The 25,241-nt window shown below is 37.1% G+C and overlaps 1 protein-coding gene across 1 annotated transcript in view; it reads right to left on the bottom strand.

The window, feature by feature from the left end:
* WDR11 (WD repeat domain 11) overlaps positions 1–21,392 on the bottom strand; it is a 58,517-nt gene extending 37,125 nt beyond the window's left edge. Inside the window, exons 1-11 of the mRNA XM_002915415.4 lie at positions 21,228–21,392; positions 20,131–20,242; positions 15,319–15,472; positions 14,187–14,360; positions 11,980–12,166; positions 9,424–9,589; positions 8,648–8,762; positions 7,596–7,791; positions 6,989–7,092; positions 3,744–3,920; positions 609–693 (exon numbers count right to left, since the gene is read on the bottom strand). Of these exons, the coding sequence (XP_002915461.1) occupies positions 609–693; positions 3,744–3,920; positions 6,989–7,092; positions 7,596–7,791; positions 8,648–8,762; positions 9,424–9,589; positions 11,980–12,166; positions 14,187–14,360; positions 15,319–15,472; positions 20,131–20,242; positions 21,228–21,313 (1,556 nt within the window). The 5' untranslated portion in view covers positions 21,314–21,392. The remainder of the gene's footprint in view (positions 1–608; positions 694–3,743; positions 3,921–6,988; positions 7,093–7,595; positions 7,792–8,647; positions 8,763–9,423; positions 9,590–11,979; positions 12,167–14,186; positions 14,361–15,318; positions 15,473–20,130; positions 20,243–21,227) is intronic.
* Positions 21,393–25,241: the final 3,849 nt, after the last annotated feature.

The raw sequence follows: 25,241 nt of genomic DNA, 5'->3' as shown, positions 1-25,241 counted from the left end.
AATGTATATTATACACGTGTAAGTTCACAATCCATCATTGCTAGGGCGAAAAAAGAAGAGCAGCCATTCCAGCAACAAAATAAGCAACCTTCCTCCCTCAGATAACTCTGAATGCACCACACTCATAAAACACATAATGTCTCAAAATGAAAGAAGAAATGCTGTACAGTTTGGTCCTTTTCTCATGGCATTTAAACAAAACAAAACAAAAAAAACAAATGAGATTAGTTAATAATTAACACGGCTTCATTCAAATTTTTCAGGAATAGTCCTACTGATGGGTCTTTATAGAAATGAAAAACAAACTATATAAATCCAAACAAGGGAACACAGTGATAGCCACTGGGAAAATACCCTAGACCTTATGAGAAATTAGATGCAGCAATAAAAGTTAGAAAAAATTTTCCACTGCATAATATCCTTTTACAAAGCAAACAATTAGTGTTCAGCCTTGATTAACATAACCATTACTTAAACATGAATATTTATTATTCAAAACTTTCAGGCAAATAATCACCACTGCAGAGTATTCACTGTAGAAAATTCTCCCGGAACTTTTTTCCAGTATGCTTTCTGTTTGTGATCTCAATGTCACAATGCATACTCACTTGACTTCACAGGAGTGGACGCTTAACTCCTTATGCAGCAGCCCACTGGTGAGATGGTACACCAGGACAGAACCGTTACTTGTACCTAACGAAATGATGTAAGAGAAGAGTATTAATCTAGCTGGATCTCCAGATATTTCCAAAAAGTCTTTTCTCAAGATTTTAATCATTTTGTAACATTTATCTTTTACAAAAGGGACCCAAGCTATGTGTTAAGAAGAGTGAATTTCTCTGTCTTCTCTCTTCTCAAAAATGGGCCTAACCTCATGTGCTCTGAGATCTTACCTAAACCCAGGGATAGATTTTCACAGAAAGACTTCAAAATCTAACTCAATACACATAAAATTTGAAGAAGCACTTTGCTAAGCTATTTTACACATGGGAACTCATCTTTTTGAGATTTGGAATGTTCACTATAGCCAGTCCTCAAAAAGGAAACCTAACAGAACTCATTATCCAGATCTTTTCTATTTTTCTTTACAAAGGTTTTTTTGTTTTGTCTTTTATATTACATAAATCATAGAGATGGTCGAGTATGGTGGTTAACTGTGGATTCTGCAGTTAAATTAGCCCAGGTTCAAGCTCTGGCTCTGTCTTACACTCTTACAAATTACTTGCCCACACTAAATCTGTGTTTTTTAATTCCTTTAACATGGGAATAACAGAAAACCTACTTGCTGGAAAGTAAATGAGAAGACATATTTTAAACACTTAGAATAGTACCTGGCACGAGATTATTACTATTTCTATTATTGCTGTAATTTGGTTGTAGTATTATTATGCCTAAAGCTTTTCATGGCCTCAGGTAATGTGTGTGTCTATAATTTAAAGAAACATGGCCATACTTGAAAAAGTAATGTTTCAGTCTTTAAAATGTTTTTATAAGTTAAGCAAGAAAGTGAACAGTATAATTGATTGGACAATCACTTTCTCACTGCACATGACTTTAAAAAAATGAATGGATTCATGCAGAGTAATAGAATGTATAATAGAATGTAACAAAATAGTAATACAATGTAGAAATGATAAAATAATAATAGAAATAAAAATGTAGGCAAGTTCCTATTTTAGCTTACTTGCTGAATAAAGCTTCATTAAATATTTTACAAAAGTATTCTAGAAAAATACAATATTATACTTGTTTTACATTTATTATCTATTCCATGATAATACCTTCTAGGACTGAGACAATATCTAAAGAATTACTAAAACTTTTCAATTAACAAATCCTCATAATAATAAGATGATTTTAACATTCTGCAAGTTTTTGGGTTTTTTTTTGGTTTTTGGTGTTTTTTTTGGAGAGAGAGCATGCATGCACACTCTCACACTTGGGCAACTGCAGGGGGCGGGGGGGGGCAGGAGCAGAGGGAAAAGGAGAGAGAATCTTAAGCAGGCTTTATGCCCAGTGCAGAGCCCTACACAGGGCTCGATTCCCATGACAGTGAGATCATGACCTAAGCCAAAATCAAGAGTCAGATGCTTAACTGACTGAGCCACCCAGGTGCCCCTACATTCTGTAAGTTTCAATGATGGTGAACCTATGATCTAATACTCTAGGGGCACCACAAGGAGAAGTAACTCCACAGTGGAACTCTGCCTCTTTTCCCTACTGACTTCAAAAGTTTAGGCACTTATTTTATATGTTTTCCTTTTACTTTGTGATTATACTAAATTCAATAAAACACTTAATCATCACAACATATGGTAAAATACAGCGTATTCTACGATAGAAATTTCAGACCCTGACTTAGCTCCAATTATCTAGCTGCCGCAAGAAGTAATTTTCTCCAAGAAATCGACAAAATCCTAACTGACAATTTAGGTATACTGACACTGTATATACATGTACATATAATGTACATTGACAAATTCCAATTAAAATCTCTATAAGAGGTTTAATATAGGGGCGCCTGGGTGGCACAGCGGTTAAGCGTCTGCCTTCGGCTCAGGGCGTGATCCCGGCGTTATGGGATCGAGCCCCACATCAGGCTCCTCTGCTATGAGCCTGCTTCTTCCTCTCCCACTCCCCCTGCTTGTGTTCCCTCTCTCGCTGGCTGTCTCTATCTCTGTCAAATAAATAAATAAAATCTTAAAAAAAAAAAAAGAGATTTAATATAAGTCAATAGTTCCTAAAGCAAAAACTAAATATTTATCTGCATTTATATAAATCTGGACACATGTACACACAGACTACCAAACATTAAAATGCAAACCACTTTCAGAAGACAGTGATGGAAAAACTGGGAAAATCAAAATACTGACAAATATGATTACTCAGGTTAGCCTTCAGTACTCATGAATAGGTTGTTAGCTAACTGAGACCTACTAGCAACAAAATAAATGTGGGTCAGGTTTTCATTTTAGAAAAAAAAAAATTACAAATCATGTTATAGACCTACAGTGAAAGCCAGGAGCCAATGATCTTAAGAAAAAATGTTGACAATTTCAAACAAATATACTACTTTCGAGAAATGCATTTTAACCTTATATATATAATAGCAAATTAAAATTTGTTTTTTTCCATGAAGGAGATTAGATTACTCACATTACTATGAAATTACTGTGACAGCAAGTTGAAACCCAGACCAATTTTCTATCTATAATATAAAACTATGCAATTTCAACTCAAAAGGCAAATCTTAGTATATAGAGACTATAGCCATTTTAAACAATGTTTAATATACAATTCTTGGCAAATGAAGAACATTGCTATTATTAAACTACTAACTATGACTATATCATTAGATAATAAAAACCCAATACAAAATGACATGCACAGAATATGCCTTGGGTGGTCCAAAAAAAGGTAAGGAATCTGGATTTAGCATCACACAGGGATTACTCTCCTAACATTTCAGAAAGGTACCCACTGTGTCGCGTCTCTATCACCCAGTGTCAGGAGGATGGGTTAACACTGTGATTAAAAATAAATTAATAAAAAGATGAGTGGATTAAAAGGATAGAAAAACAAAAAGAAGAAAAATATTTAAAGATGAGTATATGTATGATTTCACTGGGCCTCTTCCTCCTTATCCCCAAAGAAAAGATGTTCTAATAACTACCAAACTTAAATGTCTTATAAAACGTAAAACAGGCATGAAGGATTAAGAAAAGAACAGGTCCGATACTCACCAACAGCAAGCAGTGGCTGATACACCTTGATGTTTTTGGTGGTCAGTGGCGGGCACATGCGGATGGCAAACTGCGGGGAGGGCAGCCCTGAAAGCAGTCCTGTCAGCAGGAAGCGGAGGTGCACTTCCTGCAGAACGGGGCCTCTAAGATGCTCCTCCCCAGCAATGGCACTCTGTCCTGATTGGTGAGCAAAAGTACAAATATATTAATTACAATGTATGCTGAAATTTAAAGAAACTTTCCAGTGGAAACACTCCTCAGGTCCAGAAGAAATGTTCTTCAGACCTACAAGGTATCAGGTGGTAGTCCAGGGGCTGCAGCTGAACAACGGCTCCATATGTGGCTCTGGGATGGAAACTGCACTGTCTGCTATCTCAAAGGATAGGTTACTCCGGAGGACTGTGGTCCAGAATTCAGGGACTTCTGTCATCTAAGAAGCACTGTTTCAGCCAAAGTTCCTGGTATCAGGCACCAAACAAGGCAAGTCAGGGGACCCAGGTCAGAGAGCAGCTTCTGTGGAACAGGATACTGCAGCACATTCCAACCTGACTCCTGCCTTTCTAAAGGGTTGCTTTTCAATCTGATGCACTTCTAAAGTATACATAAAACTGGAGATCACCAACTGTAGGTTCAAAGAACTCATTTAAATTTCTAATCAGAATTCTTCACAATGTGTCAATGTAATTATAAAATCTAAGGATTATAATTTTTCATATATAAATATGTAAAACAATATATCATATATAACATAAATTACATATAATAAACTATATATAAATAAGAAGATACAAGTACATAATAGAAAGAACATGTAACTGTTACTGTTCATAGTTAAATCTTAAATGGGCATTATTTTCAGATACGGCATTTGTACTTTCAAACTACAAGGACTCAGTAAAACTACTCCAACAAAATGCGAATATGAAGAGTACAACAAAATCCAGACCATTCACTAAAAAGGGTATACAAATTTTCTAACTATAAACCACTCTTGAATACTGAGATGTAGTTGTCAAAAACATATAATAAAGGACACAGGAGTGTGTGTGTATGTACATACAATACACACCCATGAAAGGGAAAAATGTATATCATTACTATAAGTGGGTGATGGGACTCTGAATACTGTAACCTTCTGAGGCTATAAAGTTGATTTAATAACAATGTTATTTTAAAATTCATAAGATTGCAGAAAAAATGGCCATCAATTTAATCCAAATAAAATGACCTCTTAGGATCAGCCATATGATTGGTATCAATCTTTGGTAACAAAAGATGGAGTCTAAAGGAACGTGGAGTACAACAGAGAGGTACCATGTTTACAAACGCTCCACAGCCTGAAGCTGACTCCTGGGAATGGCCTTATTTTCCTTCAAATTTCTTCCATAAGAGGAAATTCACAAGGTAGAGCAGATTAGGCCTTAAAATGCAGCAGGCTTTACCCAATGAATATAAATCAGGCCTCTATATTTAACTGAATTGCTTTCAATTATCACTAAGGATACAGTGAATATCAAATTAAAAGTTTAATTAAAATTTTTAATTAAAATGTTTTCAAGTAACAAAGCTTTATTTATTTAATGCTTTTAAATCAACTACATTGTCAGGAACTGTATACAATCTGTAACCTTTTGTCTTTTAAAAAAATGTAATTTATATCACTTAGACACCTAAACAACATGAAATTTCAACCTCCTATGGGCTTCCATATTACTGATTAGTTCTGTGCATGAGTGTTTATAATTATTTCCACTTTAATATTTTATATTAAGTGGAGACAAGGTCAATTAACTCAGAAAACTGTGTTAGTGATAAAATGAATTTTGCAAAACAAGTATGTATCTAAACTTCCTCATATGGATTTATGTCTGGAAGGTGAAGAAAAAGAACTTTAAATATACAAGTTGGTGTTACTGAACAGGATTTTACAACTGGCAAGAGCCATGAGAAAACCAAGGCCCTAGAGAGGTCAGGTATTGCCTAAGATGATGGTGGAGCAGCCAGGACTAGAGGCCATGGTCAAGGAGGCTCGAGATTGGGGTGACGGGGCTCACACTTTGGCTCTTCCATTTATTGGCTGTCTGGTATGGGGTAAGTTTTTTTTAAATCTCTCTGGGTCTCAGTTCCCACTTTTATAAAATAGAAATAATAATATTATCTACTTTGCAGGGTTATTAAGGTAATACATAGGGCATTTAGCACAGTACTTAACACAGTACTAAGCACCCAATAAATGTCATTTCTGATTAAGATTAATAAGGTAATGCTCTTCCTAGTATTATCATCTATCTAGCATTTAAACAAAAAACCCTACTAAATAATACTGATTTTCAACTACATTATGAAAGAACAAATAATGACAAAGAAAATCCTTTATCAGTCACAGTCACAATTTTAAAAGAATTAAGACATCAAAATTGCTTGGCAAATTTACAACTTCTAGTTGTACAATATTTGAAATCACAAATCCTCATTCTTCCTTTAATATATACTGACCCAATCACAATTAAACAACTCTAAAGCAATATTTTATCTGTAAATACTTGTTGAAAGAATCCCCAAAATAAAAGTTTAAAAATGTACATCAAGATGTTAAAATAACTTTTTCTAATACTGCTCAGTTACTTTATTCCTTCAATAAATGTTTATGGCACATCGTGAATGTACAAGGCTCTCTGCTGAGTCCTGGGGATACAAAGTGGAATTGAACACTGTCCCACACTTATGGAGTTTATAATTTACTGGAGGAAACAAACAAAATCACAATTACAATCAACTGATAACTATTAGGGACTGCAAATGAAGAACATTTAAGTCAGGCCAGGGAGACTGAGGAAAGCAACACTTGAGCTGAATTTTAAATGAGGAGTAGCAGAAGGGGAGGGAGAGGAAGTATGCATTCAGATCCGAGCCAAGGGACCAGACTGCAAAAAGGCCCTGAGGAGCAGGGGATAGCTCAACACAGGACAGATCCAGTATTCAAATGCCTAACGTCATCTCCTTCATTTAATTAAAGAGTCTCTCATGAAGGAACATTTTCTAATTCCAGTAACTGTAATGCCAATCTATGCTTTTATGCTTAAATATTTCATACCCTTTGATTTACTGAGGAAAAACTGATCCCACATTTTAGTTTTCCCAAGTATTAACTTTGACTTTATAATAATTGCACATCAGTGACTCTATTAATTTTGCCCTTCAAGAAGAATCCCTAACATAAACGTTAGAGGAAAAAAATCGCTTACCAATCATGTTATCTAAGGAGAGGTCTGGGAGTTTACTCTGTAGCACTCCTACAGGAATTCCACAGAAAGACACGGGTGAATATAAAGGTGATACACCAGAACTACTGCAAAGACACAATAATTACATGTTTTTACATATTTAAAACCTATGTCACATTTTAGTAACCCAAATTACGAATTTCAGATCATGGCATTCTATTCATTTTTATAGTATTTATTAATCTTATCCATAGTGAAATATATCTAGCAGGTTTACATAATTCCCTAATAATCTAAAGTCTACATTCTCACTTAAAAAAATTTTTTTAAAGTCCCTGCTATTTTCATATAATTCTGGTAATATTTTTTAAAAGATTTATTTATTTATTTGAGAGAGAGAGAGAGAGAGAGAGCACAAGCTGGGGAGAGGAGCAGAGGGAGAGGGAGAAGCAGGCTCCCCGCTGAGCAGGGTGCCTGACATGGGGCTTGATCCCAGGACCCTGAGATCATGACCTGAGCTGAAGGCAGACGCTTCACCGACTGGGCCACCCAGGTGTTCCTGATTCTACTAATTTTTTAAAAAGAGGAAACGAAGCAAACCAGAAAACAATCCTACCGATTCACTTACCTGCTCCGTGAATTTCGGTTACAAACGGTGGACTTCAGTTCCCATATCATGACCCTGCCATCACTCACAATGAGGGCAGCTGCATTCTCATTGACAGGACAACACACCATACTGAAGGGACGGACAGTTTTTGTCACCCTGATTGCATCGCACTGGCTTCGTAAATCATAGGTAAGCTCCTGGACGGGATCTGGATCTTAACATAGTATTGTTTTCTTTTAAATATCAAAAAGCAACACAGTAATATCACTACTATTTGCTTTAATTTAAATAAAATCTCAGCTAAAAAGAATATCATTCCTTCACTAGCACAAAGTTTGTCAAAAACGCCTTCTCCTTTTACAAGTATTACTAATTTCTTCAGAATATAAATATAATTCATTTAATGGCTGTCTACACCAAGTTTAGTTTCCAAAATAAAATCAATATAGTTTGTTTTTTAATATTTTTAAAACAAAGAAAATAACTTTGAAAAAGGATCAACAGTAATATGACTAAATAATGTACAGTACACTATAGGTCATCATAATTTATAGGGGCCTATAGCAAGCCTGAAAATAATGGTACTCTAAAAAAGATGTGAAAGTCGCTTTGCTTTTAGGTAGTACATCAGTTTACAAAACAGTGCTTTTATTCTCCAGGATGAGACTGAAACTGACAACTGAATACCCTGGAGACTTACTAACCCATGTCATTTTACAGTGGAAGTTCCTAAAGCAGAGAAGTCAGGGGTGTAATAATAAAGGTATTTTACAAGGTTCTACTTGTGCTGAAGAAAAATTCACAAAGATACTATCTGCTTGGTTCGTGGATACAATTAAGGAATTACAAAATATTACTTTCTTTGCTGCAGATAGGAGGAGCACTATTATAACACCAAGAAATTAACCTTGGGCTTGTTGCGCTTTTTTATGCCCCATTTTACAATCATATTCTACTTTCCCAAGGCCAGGATTACCATTAACTCTATGCTTTGTCTGGTATTTGCCACATGAAGGTTTATGAAATTCTGAAGAAAAATATATTAACGTTATTCTGAGATAGAAACTCACCCGGTTCCTCATTTGAAGTGGTAAAAATACTATTATAAGATCTTCGAACGCGTAAAGTTATACAACCATTTTCGTGTAGGCAAAATAAGCCGTCACGTTGAAAGCAGGGTATTACCTTTAAATAGATAATATATTCATTTTAAAAAACACAATAGATTAAAAAGTATATGCTGGGAAGCTCATAAACTCATATTTAGAGAATATGGGCAGAATAAACAAAAACAATAATATATACATAATCCCCAAGTTTTAAAAGTAAATGAATTATTCAAAAACTCCATTTATGGGGTATCTGGGGGGCTCAGCTGGTCGAGGAGTCAACTCTTGATTTCCACTGAGGTCACGATCTCAGGGTCCTGGGACTGAGCCCTGCCTTCAGGCTCTGCAGGGAATCGGTTTCAGGATTCTCTCTCCCTCTGCACGCCCCCACCCCCGCCCCCGCTTGCTTGCACTCCCGCACATGTGTATGCGCATGCTCCCTCTCTAATAAATAAATTTCTAAAAAACAAAGAAAAACCGTCCATTTATAATCATAAAAAAATTGTCTTTATCCAGATAACTTAAATAGTTCAATAAATATCTCTAGATCAGAAGAATTTCTAGGGTAAATCAAACCAACAAAAAGTGCAGAAAAACAGGAATATACAATAACATTGTTAATTTTTAAATAAATATAAATGAGAAAGTGGAACTAAGGACTTCTGCAAGATTAAGTTTTTTCTCTCTATAACATTCGTAATCAACTTGGAGGGATGTAATTTTTAAATCATAGATACCTGCAGAAATGGAACTCCTGTTCGTTCTATTGCAATCACACCCACTGTTTGATTCACCTCAAGGTCAAGAATTAAAATCTCTCGAGGATAGAGTAACAACATGTGGTTTCTTTTGGAAGGTAGATATGCCAACTGAAGGCAATCATTGAGAGTTATAAATTCAGCGCTGAAAAAAAGTAAACATACTTTAGGCATCAAGAAATAAGTCAAAGACTTTATTCATATCAGAAAAAGCTAATAAAGGACTGAATTTTGTCCTTTCCCCACAACTGTCAATGAGAAGGTACAACTGTTTCCTGAAATGACCAACAGGGACTAGCATCTAAAACTAAGATCTCTACTATGTGCCAAAACCCAAATTAAGACAACAGTATTGCATAGGTTGGATAGAGATACGTTTCTAAATTTTTGAAAAATTTAAGTAGTAATCCTATAAGATGGTAAGTGACAAAACTAGTAGTTTTATTTTTATTTTGCAATTAGAAGTACCAAACAGATTGCTGAAATCAAGACTCAGCATCACAATAAAACAATCTGGGAAATTAGGGCCCGTGGACCAGGAGTCAATAAATTAACTGCATGGCCTTGGGCAAGTCACTTTCTACCCTCTGCCTTCGTTCACTTTTAAGCTGTCTTAAAATCTTTTTTGAAACAAAGTTGGGTATTTTATTCACTTATCACAGCATTCTCTGTGTAAATAAAATAACATTTTATAAAGATTGTAGATAGTTCAAGAGTCTCAAGAATCATTTTAGCAATTTGTGACTTGCAAATATTCAATCACAACCTTCTTATATTAAACATATTTCAACAGGAATAAACATGTAATTATATACTACTTTCTTTTTACATAATGATAACAAAGTTTTAAATTTAAAATAAAGTTAGACAGCTCTTTTCTGCCCACGGGTCCTATGCCCATGCTTTAATAAAACCACCTTTTTGTACCAAAAATAAAATAAAATAAAGTTAGATTAGAGGACTAAAAAGAGGGACACGGATTGCATTAAAATCTTGGCTCTGCCATTTCCTAGTTGGGTAAGCTTGAGGAACATATTTAAAACAATGTGGAGCTCAATTTCCTCACTTATAAAATAGGTGCAGTATTATTGCCCAGAACTGTAGCAGGATCACATGTAATAATGTACGTAAAAGCACCCGGAGCAGTTCTATTTGAAGGAATTAATAATTCATTTCTCCAAACTCGAAATGAATGTATGACTCACATGAGAAGATATAATACATACAAATCATAATATAAAACAGTTCAGGCTTTAAAAGATTTATCTATAACACAGAATCAATGAAAAACAAATAGAAAATTCTCTTAAAATATGTAAGGAGCAATCAAATCATTTCGATACAGGGTAGGGGATAAATTAGTGAACTTAACCACCTACGGTTTAATACATAAAAATGATATTTATATATAAATTCAGAATATATATATATATATTTTTAAAGATTTTATTTATTTATTTGACAGAGACAGCCAGCGAGAGAGGGAACACAAGCAGGGGGAGTGGGAGAGGAAGAAGCAGGCTTCAAGCGGAGGACCCTGATGTGGGGCTCGATCCCATAACGCCGGGATCACGCCCTGAGCCGAAGGCAGACGCTTAACGACTGCGCTACCCAGGCGTCCCTCAGAATATATTTGTAGAACAATATGTATTTTACCATATATTTTTCAGGTAATGACCCACAAAATCCAGACAGAATAATCTTAGCATATTAAAAATAAGAGTCTTTTTTAAAACGAATGCCAAAAAACTGCCAAAGCAATAAAAATATAAGAACAATCATAGCTCTCTAGGGAAAAAAAATTGAAATCTATTTCCAATGCATAAAATTAGTTACTTAAAATTTTATTCAGTTGCAATTTCTGAAATAAGCAATAGGTAGCATTTACCAAATAAATGCTTACTAAATATCAGCCACTACATTAAGTACTTAAGCTACTGTATATTAATCCCTACAACAACCATATAAAATCCTACAAAACTTTGTTTTAGAGATTGGGAGAGTGAAATCTGAGCAAGATTAAGGAATTTTCTGAGTCACATGGCTATAATTTCCCCTAGAATCCTGGCCCTTAACCAGTATGAGAAACATCTTTACACACACATAAGAAAAACACCCATATTTTACTAGCTAATGAGAGTGCACAGCAATTAAGTCAGGAAAATGTCCTTAAAATGAAAACCCAGCTTTTGTCCCCAACTTTTTAATGTATTCAATTGCCAGCTGTGGAATCTTCATCTTATATTTTCAGATTTAAAAATCAGAAGTCAAAAACTGTGATCTGTAAAAACCAGTGGGGGGCGGGGGGAGGTTAGCACAATGAGTGGAAACAAAGAAGCCATGTCAAATGTGGAATCTCCTCTTTGGGGAAGAGACAGACAGAACATTCTCCTCCTTCATATAAATTCAAAACTAGAAATGAGAAAAGGTGAGGTAAAGAAGAAAATCGGTATTAGTACATCTTCAAAAATGACATTCCATGAATGGATGATAAATAAATAGATGAACGTGGTTAGTTTTATACTTGTAACTTACCTAGGTTTCTCTTGAGTGATTAAGATTTTTACTTTATTAAGAGCCTTCTTAGCCCCTGTGGCAGCAGCCAGCTTGTTATGAGCTGGGCTAGAGTGTGGGCTGGATATGTAAACTTTTTTGCCAGGGCCCGAGGGAGGCTTGGATGGAGAAAAGTCTGAGATGAATACAATACCCTCGCTGGTGAGTACTATATTGAGAGAAGCAAAACTCTGATTAAAGTTTAATCAAGTTTAGCAGTTTTATTCCAATACAATTTTGAAAGGAAGGTAATGATAATTTTAATAATATAGAACTGGCAGTGTAATGTAGTCATAACAAAACTGGAATGTTCTCCAAGTTGAAGTGAAACAGGTGGTCCATTACAATTCATCAGAGGCCTCCAAACTCAGCATTCTAAATTAATGTTTTATATTAAAAAGATATCAGCAGGTTACTGGCAGGAAGAACAAATGTTTGTTCTTCCAAATAAATTCAGAGCAGGCTTTCATTAAAAACCTTTCCTCATTATATCCCACAACTTCAAAATCCAAAGACTTTTCAGAATATAAAATTCACAGAAGAAAAAAAATCCCATATATAAGAGGCTTTGCATATCACACTCCGCTAAGTTCAAATATTCGATGTGATACTAATTTTTTTATGATTATCATGAGCTACTCAGTCTAAATATATTTCCTTTTTCTTTTGGAGCATCAGATTGAACCTCAGAAAGTATAAAAGAGAGTTCTTTTTCTCTTTATATCTAGAGTAAAAAATAGAGTGCCAATGATGGCTTACTACATGTACAGGAAACAGAAGCATTCAAGAAGGCAGCACCACAGTTAGCAATACAAATTTTGCCTTTGTATGACTGAAAAAGAATCTCCCTCAAAACTGGGGCTAATACAAGGATATCTAAACAGAGAAACCTCATCTCTCCTGGCTCCCTGCAGTTAGTGAGGCTGCTTTAAGCACAGGGAGCAAAGAAGTATTCAAGAGTTACGACAGCCCCAGCACATTAAATACAAATAAATCAGAGATGTTAGGGAACTGATGCTTTGAAATACATTGTGCTTTCATCAACCAAATTACAGAGATGCAGTAAGTTAGCCTGAGGCCTTCTCTCCTTTTCAGATGACAGAACTCACCTTCCAAGGTCTCATTTATTCCTCTTCTTTTGTGATGCCCTCCCTCAGTCAGTGGATCAGCTAAAGCAGCCTTCCTCTGTGTTCCCACAGCACCGCATTTCATAGCACACTAAGGAGTGAGTGCACGTATGCACACGTTCGCATACACAGACTGTATACGTGTATAGACAAGCAACGCCTCACCACACACTATTCTAACTGCACGGCCATGTTTCCCATTTTAGTTTCTGCGTATACACCCTTCTCTTCCTTCTTTAGCACACAAATATACACTCAGTAATAACAAATGCTGGTAGATAAAAGAATTCTGAATCATTCAAATTCAGGGGAAACATTCTTTCCTGCAGCTAATTCCCTCACCTCTTTCCAGTTTTTGATCAAATATCAAAAGGAAGCCTACTCTGACCACTTTATCTAATACAACAACCTGCCCATTCCCATCCCTCCCATTCCCCTTCATTCCCTTTATAGCTGGCATATAGTAATAGCTCAAGAAATACCCACTGCATAATTGAATGAAGAGTATTTCCTAAATCATTTGGTCACAAAAATATGTCTAAAAACAAATCAAATTTTTAGATCAGCAGTTCAGTGAAAACACCAAAAGCACATGACAAAACAACCTCTGCAAGAAAAAATTCTCTGGGGCTTATTCTGTGCCATGGGACTCGAAACACATGCATGAATTTAAACGATTTCTTAAAAGGATGAACTGAATTTGGCCACATACTAAATGAAACCTTTGACTCAGGTTCCTTAAATGTTCTTAGAAAAACAAATTTAATTAAGCCCGAATTAGAATAGCACAGCAACTCTCTCTCCCCAGCTAATCAAATTCTATTTACAAATTCAACACAGTGAAGGTACAGCTTACTGATTTAAATTTCTAGCCATCAAAATACTTGCAAATGATATGGGATTATGATTTAGTATCTGTCATAGATGCTGCCGATACATGGACTTCTCCACTTCGCTCAGTTGTTTTAACACATTAGATGTGATGTGGGTTGTGTGTATATTATATAGAGAGCATTAACTATATTATAAAGAACTCATTTTCCACAAGAAACTATTACTCACAAGTTAAATGTGAGGGATCAAAAGGGTCAAAAGAAAAAGAAAGAATGTTATCTGCATAGCTCTTTTTCCACAGTTTGGTGCCAGTATCTGCGTTCCAGAGCACAATATAATTTGGTGGATGGATAGCAAGTAGTAAATCTCGGGAAGCATCTTGATTCCACAACCACTGAACATCTGTAAAGACCAGATAAAGGCAAAATTCAGAAATCACTTCGAACACTTGGTTAATGTATCCTTGACATTCAGGGTATTGCTGTTTTTTTCTTTCCCCATAATCCTTAAAATCCTAACTTCCCCTCTCCCTATATTATATAGCATATATGTGTATACAGGTCAGGACTGCACAGGAAAAGTGCAGTTTTATATTAAAATGAGCTGTGTGGACATTAGAATCTCAAGATCAACATTTTCAAATTACTTCAAAGAAAATACAAGACAATTTTCACAAATCGTTACTTAGAACTTTGCGTCAAAGACTGTCCTGGCCATGATCAATGTCAGACTCTCCTAACATCTTTGTGGGATTACTTAACGGGACTCTGCAGAGTTTAATGTTTTTTACCCGATAATAAAGAGAATAAATATTTCGTTCAGTACCTAGTACAAAGTACTCAACAAATATTTTTTAAATAGTCATTTAAAAAATTCACTCAATCAAGACAGCCACTCAGTCAAAGCTTTGAGTCAGTAACATAAACAAATGATCTATATGAAAATGAAAATAAAATTTGGATCATCTCCATCAATGGAAATAAGCACTGAGAGCTAATTCAAAATAGCAATTCAGCCAAGTTTACTTTACTGTAGCTTAGATTACAAGACTTTTATAGCAGCTTAATTTTTCTCATCATGCTTGATTGAGGCCAATGCTAAAATTAATGCAATTTACTAAAGCACAAATCAGCGGAGATTTGAGGAAATATGCACAGAAACATACTGATAAAGACAAGAAAGCTAGATTCAGATCAATAAAACACGCTAAACATAATCAAGAATTAACTGGGAAGTGATGAAATTAAAAGGGAAAAAAACCACTCTAAGAATAAGTGTATTAATAATAATTAATAATAATAATTATGTGTAATAATAATAATAAGTGCTAAACACTTAGCAGAGCACAGACTTTCCTCACCCTGAATAGGTTTGGCATGCTCTTGGATCTCACACTGAGCTACTCCCGCTGCTACATCCCAAACGATGATCTTTCCATTGACATCAGCAGAAGCTAAGCGCAAGGAATATGGTGAGCCAATGTTATGGTGATAATTTTCCCTGGCCCATTTAACCTAGTATCAAGAAGAAATCAAATCAAGTAAATACTTGTACTGGATGAAACTAAACACAATTTCCATAAAACATCAACCAGAACCCAAACTACATTCTACACTTATGTTACAAAAATATTTAGAAAGAATAAACAGGAAACTATTTTCCATCTCGAAAGTCAGACTTTTATTATTTGTGATATTTTTTTAAAGTTGCAATACAATCATAAAATCTAATCATGACAAAACATCTAAAATCCTAAATTACTAAGTAGAATGGTTTTCGGTACTCTACTCTCCTAATCAAAAGGAGACAACTTAGAACTACCAAAGCCTTTCAGAGGAGAAAATAGAAAAAAAACAAAAGCAAGCAAAAAACCCTCCAGCTGTCCTTTTCATAAAACTGGAAAAAAGACGTTAATTTTTTTCTTAAAAAAAATATGCTCCATACCTCTAGCAACATCGTAAGAATGGAGTTTTTACAATAAACACCACAAGATTCCGGCACAAATCAGGTTAATCCTAAGCATTAAATACTGACAGAATCATAAATAAAACACATGTCTTCATCTCACCCTAAGCCATGGCCCTCCATGGCTACAACCTCCCCTTCCTTCTAGCTCAGCATCCAGTTTGCCTTCTTCAAAGCATTTAATAAACAACAATTTGTAATTGCTTTATTTACCCCGTTCTGACCCATCACCAACCCATGAACTATAAGCTCCACTGGGTGGGATCACGCAGGCCTTATTCACATTTCTATTCCCAGACCTTAACACAGCATCAAAGCTAGTGCTCAACAAGTATGTGTTTAATAAATGAACTCAAACACCACAGAATCTTCGAATACAGACACGTGTGTGTACATATCATAAACACACACTTATACCTAATGCCAAGACAGGGGAGTGTGCCTTTCCTACAGTATTCCTGAAGTAGTCACAAAAGAAATGGAAACAAAAAGTTTTCTGAACTTCAGTGTTGATAAGCCTTAAGATTCAGTTGTAATACATCTTTTCCTCAGGCCAGAATTTTTTTACATAAAATGTATGTGTAAGAGTGTAGGTATATGCATATATGTACATGTTTGAATGTATGTTTATGTGTATATTTATATTCAGTGTGTGTATATACAGTCAATCTGCATTATTTGCAGATGTGTGCCCGCTCACTGAAATTTGTGATTTTATTTAAAAAATGAATACTTGCAGTGCTTTCACAGTCATTCAGACACATGCAGAGTGGTGAAAAATGTGAGTCACCCAACATACATGTGTATCCCCAGGAGAAACAAAATGCTCTTATTTCAGCTCCCATAATGCAAATGAGTGTCTTTTTCATGGTCTATTCAGCACCACTTCTTTTTTGCATTTTTGTGCTTTTTATTGATGATTTCACTGTTCAAATTCAAGATGGTCCCCAAGCACAGTGCTGAAGTGCTGCCTAGCAGCCCCAAGCACAAGAAGTTGTGATGTGCCTTGTGGAAAAAACACGTGAGATAAGCTCTGTTCAGGCATGAGTTTTAGTGCTGTTGGCTGTGAGTTCAATGTCAATCAATCAACAAAACACATATAAAACAAGGTTATATATTGATCAGTTGATGAAAATGTTGTGACAAGAGGCTCACAGAAACCTAACCTGTATTTCCCCTGTAATCAACAATTCAATCAACTGAGCAATCAACATTTCAGTATTCACTAATTTCAGTGTTTGCAGCAACTTTACAGAATAAAACTGTCATGGATAAGAATTGATTGCATGTATCTATGTAAGTGCTTGAATTCCATTTATGTAAACCCCAAGCAGTGTGTGTGTGTGTGTATTTCTTTAATCACCAAGATATATCATAATCAAACTGCTGAAAACCAAGGATAAGGAGAAAATCTTGAAGGCAGTTACACAAGAAAACATACAGTGCATGTAGAGAAATAAACACAAGAATTTCTCCTAGAAATTATGCAAGCTGGAAGATGGTGGAATATCTTTCAAGTATTACAAGAGAAAAAAACGGATGAAATATCTTCACGGACAAATAAAAACCAAGAGAATCAACCTACATTAGATACACACCTCAAGAACTTTAAGGAAATTCTTCAGGCAAAGGGAATATAATACCAGACTGAAACTTGGATCCACACAAAGAAATGAAAACTCCAGAAATGCCAAAAAGATCAGGGAAATAGGTGGAAGGGAGAACACATTTTTCCAAAATAAAACCTAACACCAGACTTAATGGTGGAAGACTGAATGCAGTCCTCCCAGGCTCAGGAACAAGACAAGAGTATTGTTTCACTACTCCTATTCGTTATAGTGGTGGTCCCAGCCAATGCACTATGACAAGAAAAAAAAAATAGAAGACATAGATTATCAATGAAAAAATGAAACTGTCATTATCTGCGAATAACATGACTGTCTATGTAAAATATCCCCTCAAAGTTACTAGGTCTAATGAGTTTAGCAAGACCACAGGATATAGGTCAATATACAAAAATCAGCTGCATTTTTCCCTACTTCACATTATATATAAAAATTAACTCAAAGTGGATCAAGAACCTAAATATAAGAGCTAAAACTTTAAAATTCTTAGAAGAAAACAAAGGTGTAAATCTTAACAATGGAAGAAACATAAGAAAAATAGATAAACTGAACATCAAAATTATAAACTTTAGTGTTTCATTGGACACCATCAAGAAAGTGTAAGACAACTTACAAATGAGAGAAAATATTTACCAACCATATATCTCATAACAGACTTCTATGTAGAATACATAACTCTATTAACTCAATAATTAAAAGACAATTTTAAAACGGGCCAAGGACTGAATAGACACTTTTCAAAGAAGATATACCAATGGCCAATTAACACATGAAGAGATGCCCAACATCATTAGCCACCAGAGAAATGCAAACAAAAACCACAATGAGAACCTCTTCACATCCAACAGGATGGCTAGAATCAAAAGGACAGATAATAACAAATGTTGGTGAGGATGTGGAGAAACTGGAATCCTCATATACAGCTAATAATAGGAATGTAAAATGGTATAGCCTCTTTGGAAATAGTCTGGAAGTTCCTCAAAAAGTTAAACATGGAATTACCATATGAGTCATCAGTTCCACTCCTCAGTATACACCCAAGAGAAATGAAAACACATGTTTGCACAAAAACTTGTACATAAATGTACATTAGCAACATTATTCATAATGCCTAAAAAGTGGGAAATACCCAAATGTCCATCAATGCATGAATGTGGTATATTCATAGAGTGGAATATTATTCAGCAATAAAAAGGAACAGAGTACTGACACATGCTAAAACATGGATGAACCTTGAGTAAAAGAAGAGGAAAGAAGCTAGGCACAAAAGGCCACATACTGTTTGAGTTCATTTATATGAAATGTTTAGAATAGACAAATCTACAGAGACAGAAAGTATTTTACTGGATACCTAAGGATGAAGGGAATGAGGGGATGGGAGGGCAGCTACTAATAGGTAGAGGGTTTCTTCTCAGAGTGATGAAATTGCAGTGCTGGCTATACAATTCTATGAATATATTAAAAACCATGGAGTTGTACACTATAAACTGGTGAATGAATATCTCAATAAAGCTGTTATCAAAAACAAACCAAAACCCCCAAATCTCAATCTCTAATCCTAAGATTTCAGATCACTGTAATTCAGTTGTACCAGGCACCTCAGACTTTGCATGTTGAAAGCTTAAACTCACTGATTTCACACTTACTCCCCTTGTCATAGCAACACTATCATTCGGTTATTCAAACAGAACTTGGAATCATTCTAGTCCCTGACTCTCCTTAAACTGATTACTATAAAGCCTATCAAGTTTACTTCTTCAGCAGCTCCTGAATACGACTCTTTCCTGCCTCAGCTTTATTTTAGGCCCTTAGAGTTTCCTGCCAAAATTTCTGTAAAAGTCTCCTAAATGATCTCAACTGCCTCATCTTGCCTTTCTCCAAGAAATCCTCCACTGCTGCCGGAGTAAGTTTTTCTAGAATAAAATACAGCCTTATCAATTGCCTACTTAAAAATTTCTTCAGAACCTTCTAACACTTTCAGGACAGATGAATTTCTCTGGCTGCCTCCTTGTCCATCACCCTTTAGCCATATATCACCATTTAGCCATCTTTATACCCCACTACTTACCGTTATGTATAGTCTTCTTTTTACCTGTGGTGCTCCCTCCCCTATTCTTCACTTGGTTAACTGTTTACCAGTCCCTAAACTGGAAATACTTCTGTGACCCTCCCTGATCCCTATAACTAGGTGTTAGGTACCTTCCTTAGTCCCTAAGCATTCACTTATCATACTGTAATTGTCTGTTTTCATTGTTCCTCATTAGACAATGAATTGCTTGAGGGCTTTCATCTCACATCTTTAGCATATGCAAAGTGCTCAAAACTAATGAATGAATAAATGTTCTGGTAAATGGAAGAACTGGTGTTAGTCATCATCTTTAAAATCATCTAAGAGCTAGTATTTAATAGCTCATCCTGGATTGCTATTAAATCATATATATGGAAATGCGAGGCTACCCCAAATGAATTATGATGTTTAAAAGCTATTCAACATTTACACATACGACTTAATGAGAATCTAGTGATATTTAAAACTTCAGAATAGGCAATATGTTATAGGGTGAAAGTGGGATTTGACTTACCTTGACCACATCAGCTTTATGTTTTTCTAAAACTTGAAGAGTTTGGGCAGTATTGGAATCGATCACTACCACAAGCGAGTGACATCCATAAGCAATTAAACCTTGCCAGCCCCTAACGAAACAGTGATATTAAAATTTAAGTACAAAACAAAGACTTAACTTCTCTCTTGCCAAGAGGCATGCTAAAATAAATCACAAATCTAGTATGCACTACCATTAACAAAATTATTATTGAAGCATAAAGGCCAGTGTTTTTACCTTATCCCACTTAAATAAAATGTCTAGCTAACCTAAAAATGCTGACATTCATTTTTCACGTGGATAAAAAAGGTTCTAAGAGACATGCATATACAGGCCTGAAGATGTATAAAGCAACCCCTGTCGTCTATTTGTCTTTAAGGGCATGTACCTTGTCTTACTCAACTTCGAATCCTGAGCACTCACAAAAAAGTGCCTGAGATCATGTTCCCTAAGCATCTGTGACTAGTCCTGGTCCTCCCAACCAGAAAAAAAGACAAACATTGGACAGGCGGTTTCATCCCTCTTGCCAACATGCCCAGCAGCCCCAGCTATAGAATTTCGCTTTATATCTAAGTATCAATCTTCAGAGTTGCAGTGTTAGTTTACAGTGAAAAGGTCAAGGTGAGATGACAGGTGAAGGTACAGGCGCCTAGCACTGGGTCTGGCAAGTTGTGGAATGACTAAAGGGAAGAAACAGGGATATGAAAGCGAGAGAAGAAAAAGACAAGCCGGGGAAGAGACGGGCAGGGGAATTGACGGTGGAGGGATAGAAGCCTGGAGTTGGGAGGAGAGGTAAAGACAGGCGAATGGGATGGGAAGGAAGGCTTGGGGAAAGAGCAAAGAGAAACACGTTTGGAAGAAACAGGGCCACTATATTTGCACAGGGAAGGTTCACATATGGGGCATTTACTCTTTTCATAGTAACAACAAAAACCCAGCATTTAAAGAAAATCTCTAGCGCGAGGGCAGCACCCAGGCTTAGCGAGGCCAAATGAACCAGGGGGTGAAATCTCTTGTTCCCCTTCCCCTACACACTCATGGCCGAGCCCGACGGCCTCGAAGCTCGGCGCCCTCACCAGTCCACCGCCGCCTTGTTGTGAGCATTGAGGGCCCCGGTGAGGGTGCGCGCCGACACCTTGAAGTTCACAGTGAAGGGCAACATCGCCTCGGCTCGCCCCGGCCCTCGGCGCCCACCGGCAACCAGGAAGCGGCCGCCACTGCGCTTCCGTCCCCAACAGAGTCCGGGTGGCTCCGTGAGCGCCGCCGTTTGGTTCCGTCGGACGCAAGTTTCCACCACCTTGGATTCCGCCTTCTTCAGGTTCCGGCCTCCGAGGTTCTGCCGGCCTCAGGGTCCGGCCGCCCAGGTGGCGGCCAGTCGGAGGAGGGCGGGGCTGTGCTTTGGGAGCGGCGGGACTGCTTTCCATTGGGTTTGCTTTCTTCACGATGGGACTGCGTAGACCTCTGTAACCTGCAGGAAATCGTGAAAAGCAAGAGCTGAAAGTCCCAATTAGCCTTCCTGACTTTGATCTGTTAGCTCAGGACAATGACCAAATGCCAGGCACTGTCGTAGGCATCAGGCCTGTAGCGAAGAAGAAACACGGCCTCCGCTCTCAAGAAGTTTATAGAACAAATACAGAAATATGACTGGATGAAATGGATAGAATGAATGAGATGAATGGCTCTAATATTAACAATTGCTAAATATGGAGATCACTCCACATCTGGTCTTGAAAATACTTGAAAAAATACATTACTCCTGAGGCCAGCTGTCAGTTTGCCTGCTTGTCAGGGCAGCTGTCATTTTGCAGTTTCTCCTCTGTTGCTTTCCTTCAAATCAGACTCTACCTCTCCCTCCTCTGTGCTCAGCACAATCATCTATACTGTTGATTAATAAGAAGAGAGTGTAAAGCAACTAAACCATTTATTTGGGGGTTTAGGGATTATAATCCATGGGGCACAGAGTCCTCTGAAATCAAAAGTATGCTCTGAATTGCCAGGGAGCAGAAGCTCAGTCTTAAAAAGGCAAAAACCGAAAGGTTACATACTTGTTTGGAAAGAATTAAGATGGGTGCTGGCAGAATTTACAGTGACCATCTGATATATGTTTAGTTATTTAGCTAACAGGTGTTACATTATCTTTATTTCGGTTCAAAATAGAAGGATGTATTCCAGGAGGTGGTGGGGTTGGAATTGACAAAATTCAGAAGTTCCCGGTGTTCCGAGGATTGAAACAGGAGAGGGGCAGAGGTCCTAGTACTTCTGCGTCCTCTCCACTCTGTTTAGAGTGACTGTCTTAACAATCCTTACTTCGTTTTCACTCTTTTCACAATACCCTTTACTATAACACTTGACATGATTTCTCTCCAGCAATAATTTTGGCAGATGTCTGTTTCTTCTCCAATGTGTTCAACGAAAGGGACAAAATAATTGGTAATTTTGTCATTTCAGGTTTTTGTGTCCACCTTCTCACTCTGAGAAACCAGCTTTCTCAAAGATCACCTCCAATACCATCTTAATTGTTAAAGCCAATGAACGCATTTTTGTCTCTTAGTTGTTCTCTGGCAACTGTTGCTGCTTCCCTTTCCCTTCTTGCCCCACATCCTTCCCTACTGATGCTTTTGGGGAAACCAGAGATGCCAATAACCACAGGTCTAAATTTATCATTCCCTTATTAAAATTTTTTGAGGCTTCTTGTGACAGAGATTGCTAATTGGCCCCCCAAATTCATTTTCCCCTTCTTTTATAGAAACAGAAGCACAATTTGTATCTGAGCACATTGTCATTCCATGAAATGAACACATATCCCAGCTTCCCTTACAACTAGATCAAGCCACAATACTTAATTCTGGCCAATGTGATGTAAGTGGAAATATTGTAGAGTGACTTCTGAGAAATCACTCTTCTGTGCTGTACTGTGTTATTTCAATATACATACCCCACATGATTTTTAACTGCATATATGTCTGTCTGGCAGGGGAGACTAACGAATTTTTAGGCAACTGTAATATAGGAGAAAAAAATACTAAACTTAGAACTCCTTTCAGAAAGGAACCAAATCCCAATCTTTGTCCCCAGTGCCAACCACTCTTCCTGGCGTGCAGTTGGTCCTCAATAAATGACTAATGGAGCAGGAGTCTTAAATGACCATAAGCATAAGATCAATCAGGGCTTGAAGTGACAATGGGGAGTCAGTGATGGCACTCACAGATGGAGAAGAGCAGCAAGTAACCCTCTTGGAGGAAAAGGGATTAATTAGTTTAAATCTGTAAGCTACCTTGAGGACATGAATGTTGGCTATTCAGGGCAAGGATGGATGACCAGCTGGGACTGGGACAAGAATATGTCTCCCAGGGTACAAGAGTGTGAATTAAATATGTTAATGGATTTTTATGGCCTTCTCTGAAGCATCTGTCTCGGCCAGTGTGGAGACAGAGTATTGGACATGCTGGACTATTGATTTCTTTAATAGGACAGAACCTATGCTCCTCTTCCATGCCTGAAAAACTACTGTTTCACCTCATGCGCACACTAGAAGCCACCAACTCCAAAGAGTGGTAATGGGGGCCCAGAGCATCCATCCATTGCTATATCACTTGCATCCCTAAACTAGAACAACATTGTTTTTTCTCTGTCTTTTAAAGTTGAGGATAAGAGTACAGATGACCCTTGAACAACCTGAGTTTGGGACTCCACTTATATGCAGATGTTTTTCAGTAAATACACAACTGTAAATGCATTTTCTCTTCCTTGTGTTTTTCTTAATAATGTTTTCTTTTCTCTAGCTTACTTTATTGTAAGACTACAGTACATAACGCATATAATATACAAAATATGTGTTAACCAACTGTTTATGTTATTGGTAATGCTTTCGGTCAACAGTGGGCTATTAGTAGTGAAGTTTTTGGGGTTCCAAAATTTATATGCAGACTTTCAATTGTGTGTGGGGGGGTCAGCACCCCAAGCCCCTCATTGTTCAAGGGTCGAGTGTATAATGGTGATATTTTTTTTTTAAATGATTTTATTTATTAGAGAGAGAGAGCATGAGTGGGGGTGTGGGGAGGCAGAGGGAGAGGGATAAGCAGACTTCCCACTGAGTGGGGAGCCCAACATGGGGCTCGATTCCAGGACCCTCGGATCATGACCTGAGCTGAAGGCAAACACTTAACCGACTGAGCCACCGGTGCCCCAGTGGTGATATTTCTGATTGCTGTTCCACTCAGGGATGAAGATGGAAATAATAGGTAACTGAACAAATCACTTACTTCATAAACTTTCCAAGGTCACATCAGAAAGAGCACTGGTAAATAGATTTGAGCATGGATGGAGATGTTGAAGGGGAAGATGATGAAGTCGATACCTTACTGCTGAGCACTCATGAAGTGTCAGGTACTATGACCTACGCTTCACCTATACCATCATCTCACTTAATCTACTCAACTTCACAAGACCATGACCACAAGTGTCCTATAGATGACAAAAATTAAGACTCACAAAGTTGTCTGAAGTTATACAGCCAACAGAAGGCAGAGCCAGCATTGGAACTCGGGTGAGTCTGATTCCAAAACTCATGCTGTTAACTACTGGCCACGCCATGCTGCCCTCCGTGCCACAACCCACTCCACAGCCCAGTGAATTGCAGCTTCCTGGAAGCATGGGATTAAGCAACAACAACACAGATTTATAGAGATAGGACTCATAAACACTACTGTTCATCTACCGAACATGCACAACTTGGTCATGTTCACAGTTTTGCAACCATTACCTCAATCAGTTTTAGATGTTTTCATCACTTCATAAGGAAACCTTGTCCCCATTAATGGTCACTCCCCATTTCCCCCCAACCACACCCCCCAACCATCCCTGGCCCCTTCCTCATCCCTAGGCAACCGCTGATCTCCTATTTCCATAAACATGTCTCTTCTAGACATTTCATATCAATGGAATCATATCCCATGTGGCCCTTTATACCTGGCTTCTTTCTCTTAGCCTCATGTTTTCAAGATTTGTTTGTATCGAAGCGTGCATCAGTACTTTATTCCTTTTCTTTATTGAGTAACATTTCATAGTTTTTATACCACCTTTTATTTATC

This window comes from Ailuropoda melanoleuca, chromosome 6 (assembly GCF_002007445.2).
Source record: "Ailuropoda melanoleuca isolate Jingjing chromosome 6, ASM200744v2, whole genome shotgun sequence".
Taxonomy (NCBI): domain Eukaryota; kingdom Metazoa; phylum Chordata; class Mammalia; order Carnivora; family Ursidae; genus Ailuropoda; species Ailuropoda melanoleuca.
The sequence above is the reverse complement of the archived record's forward strand: the minus strand, read 5'-3'. Positions and strand labels throughout refer to the sequence as shown.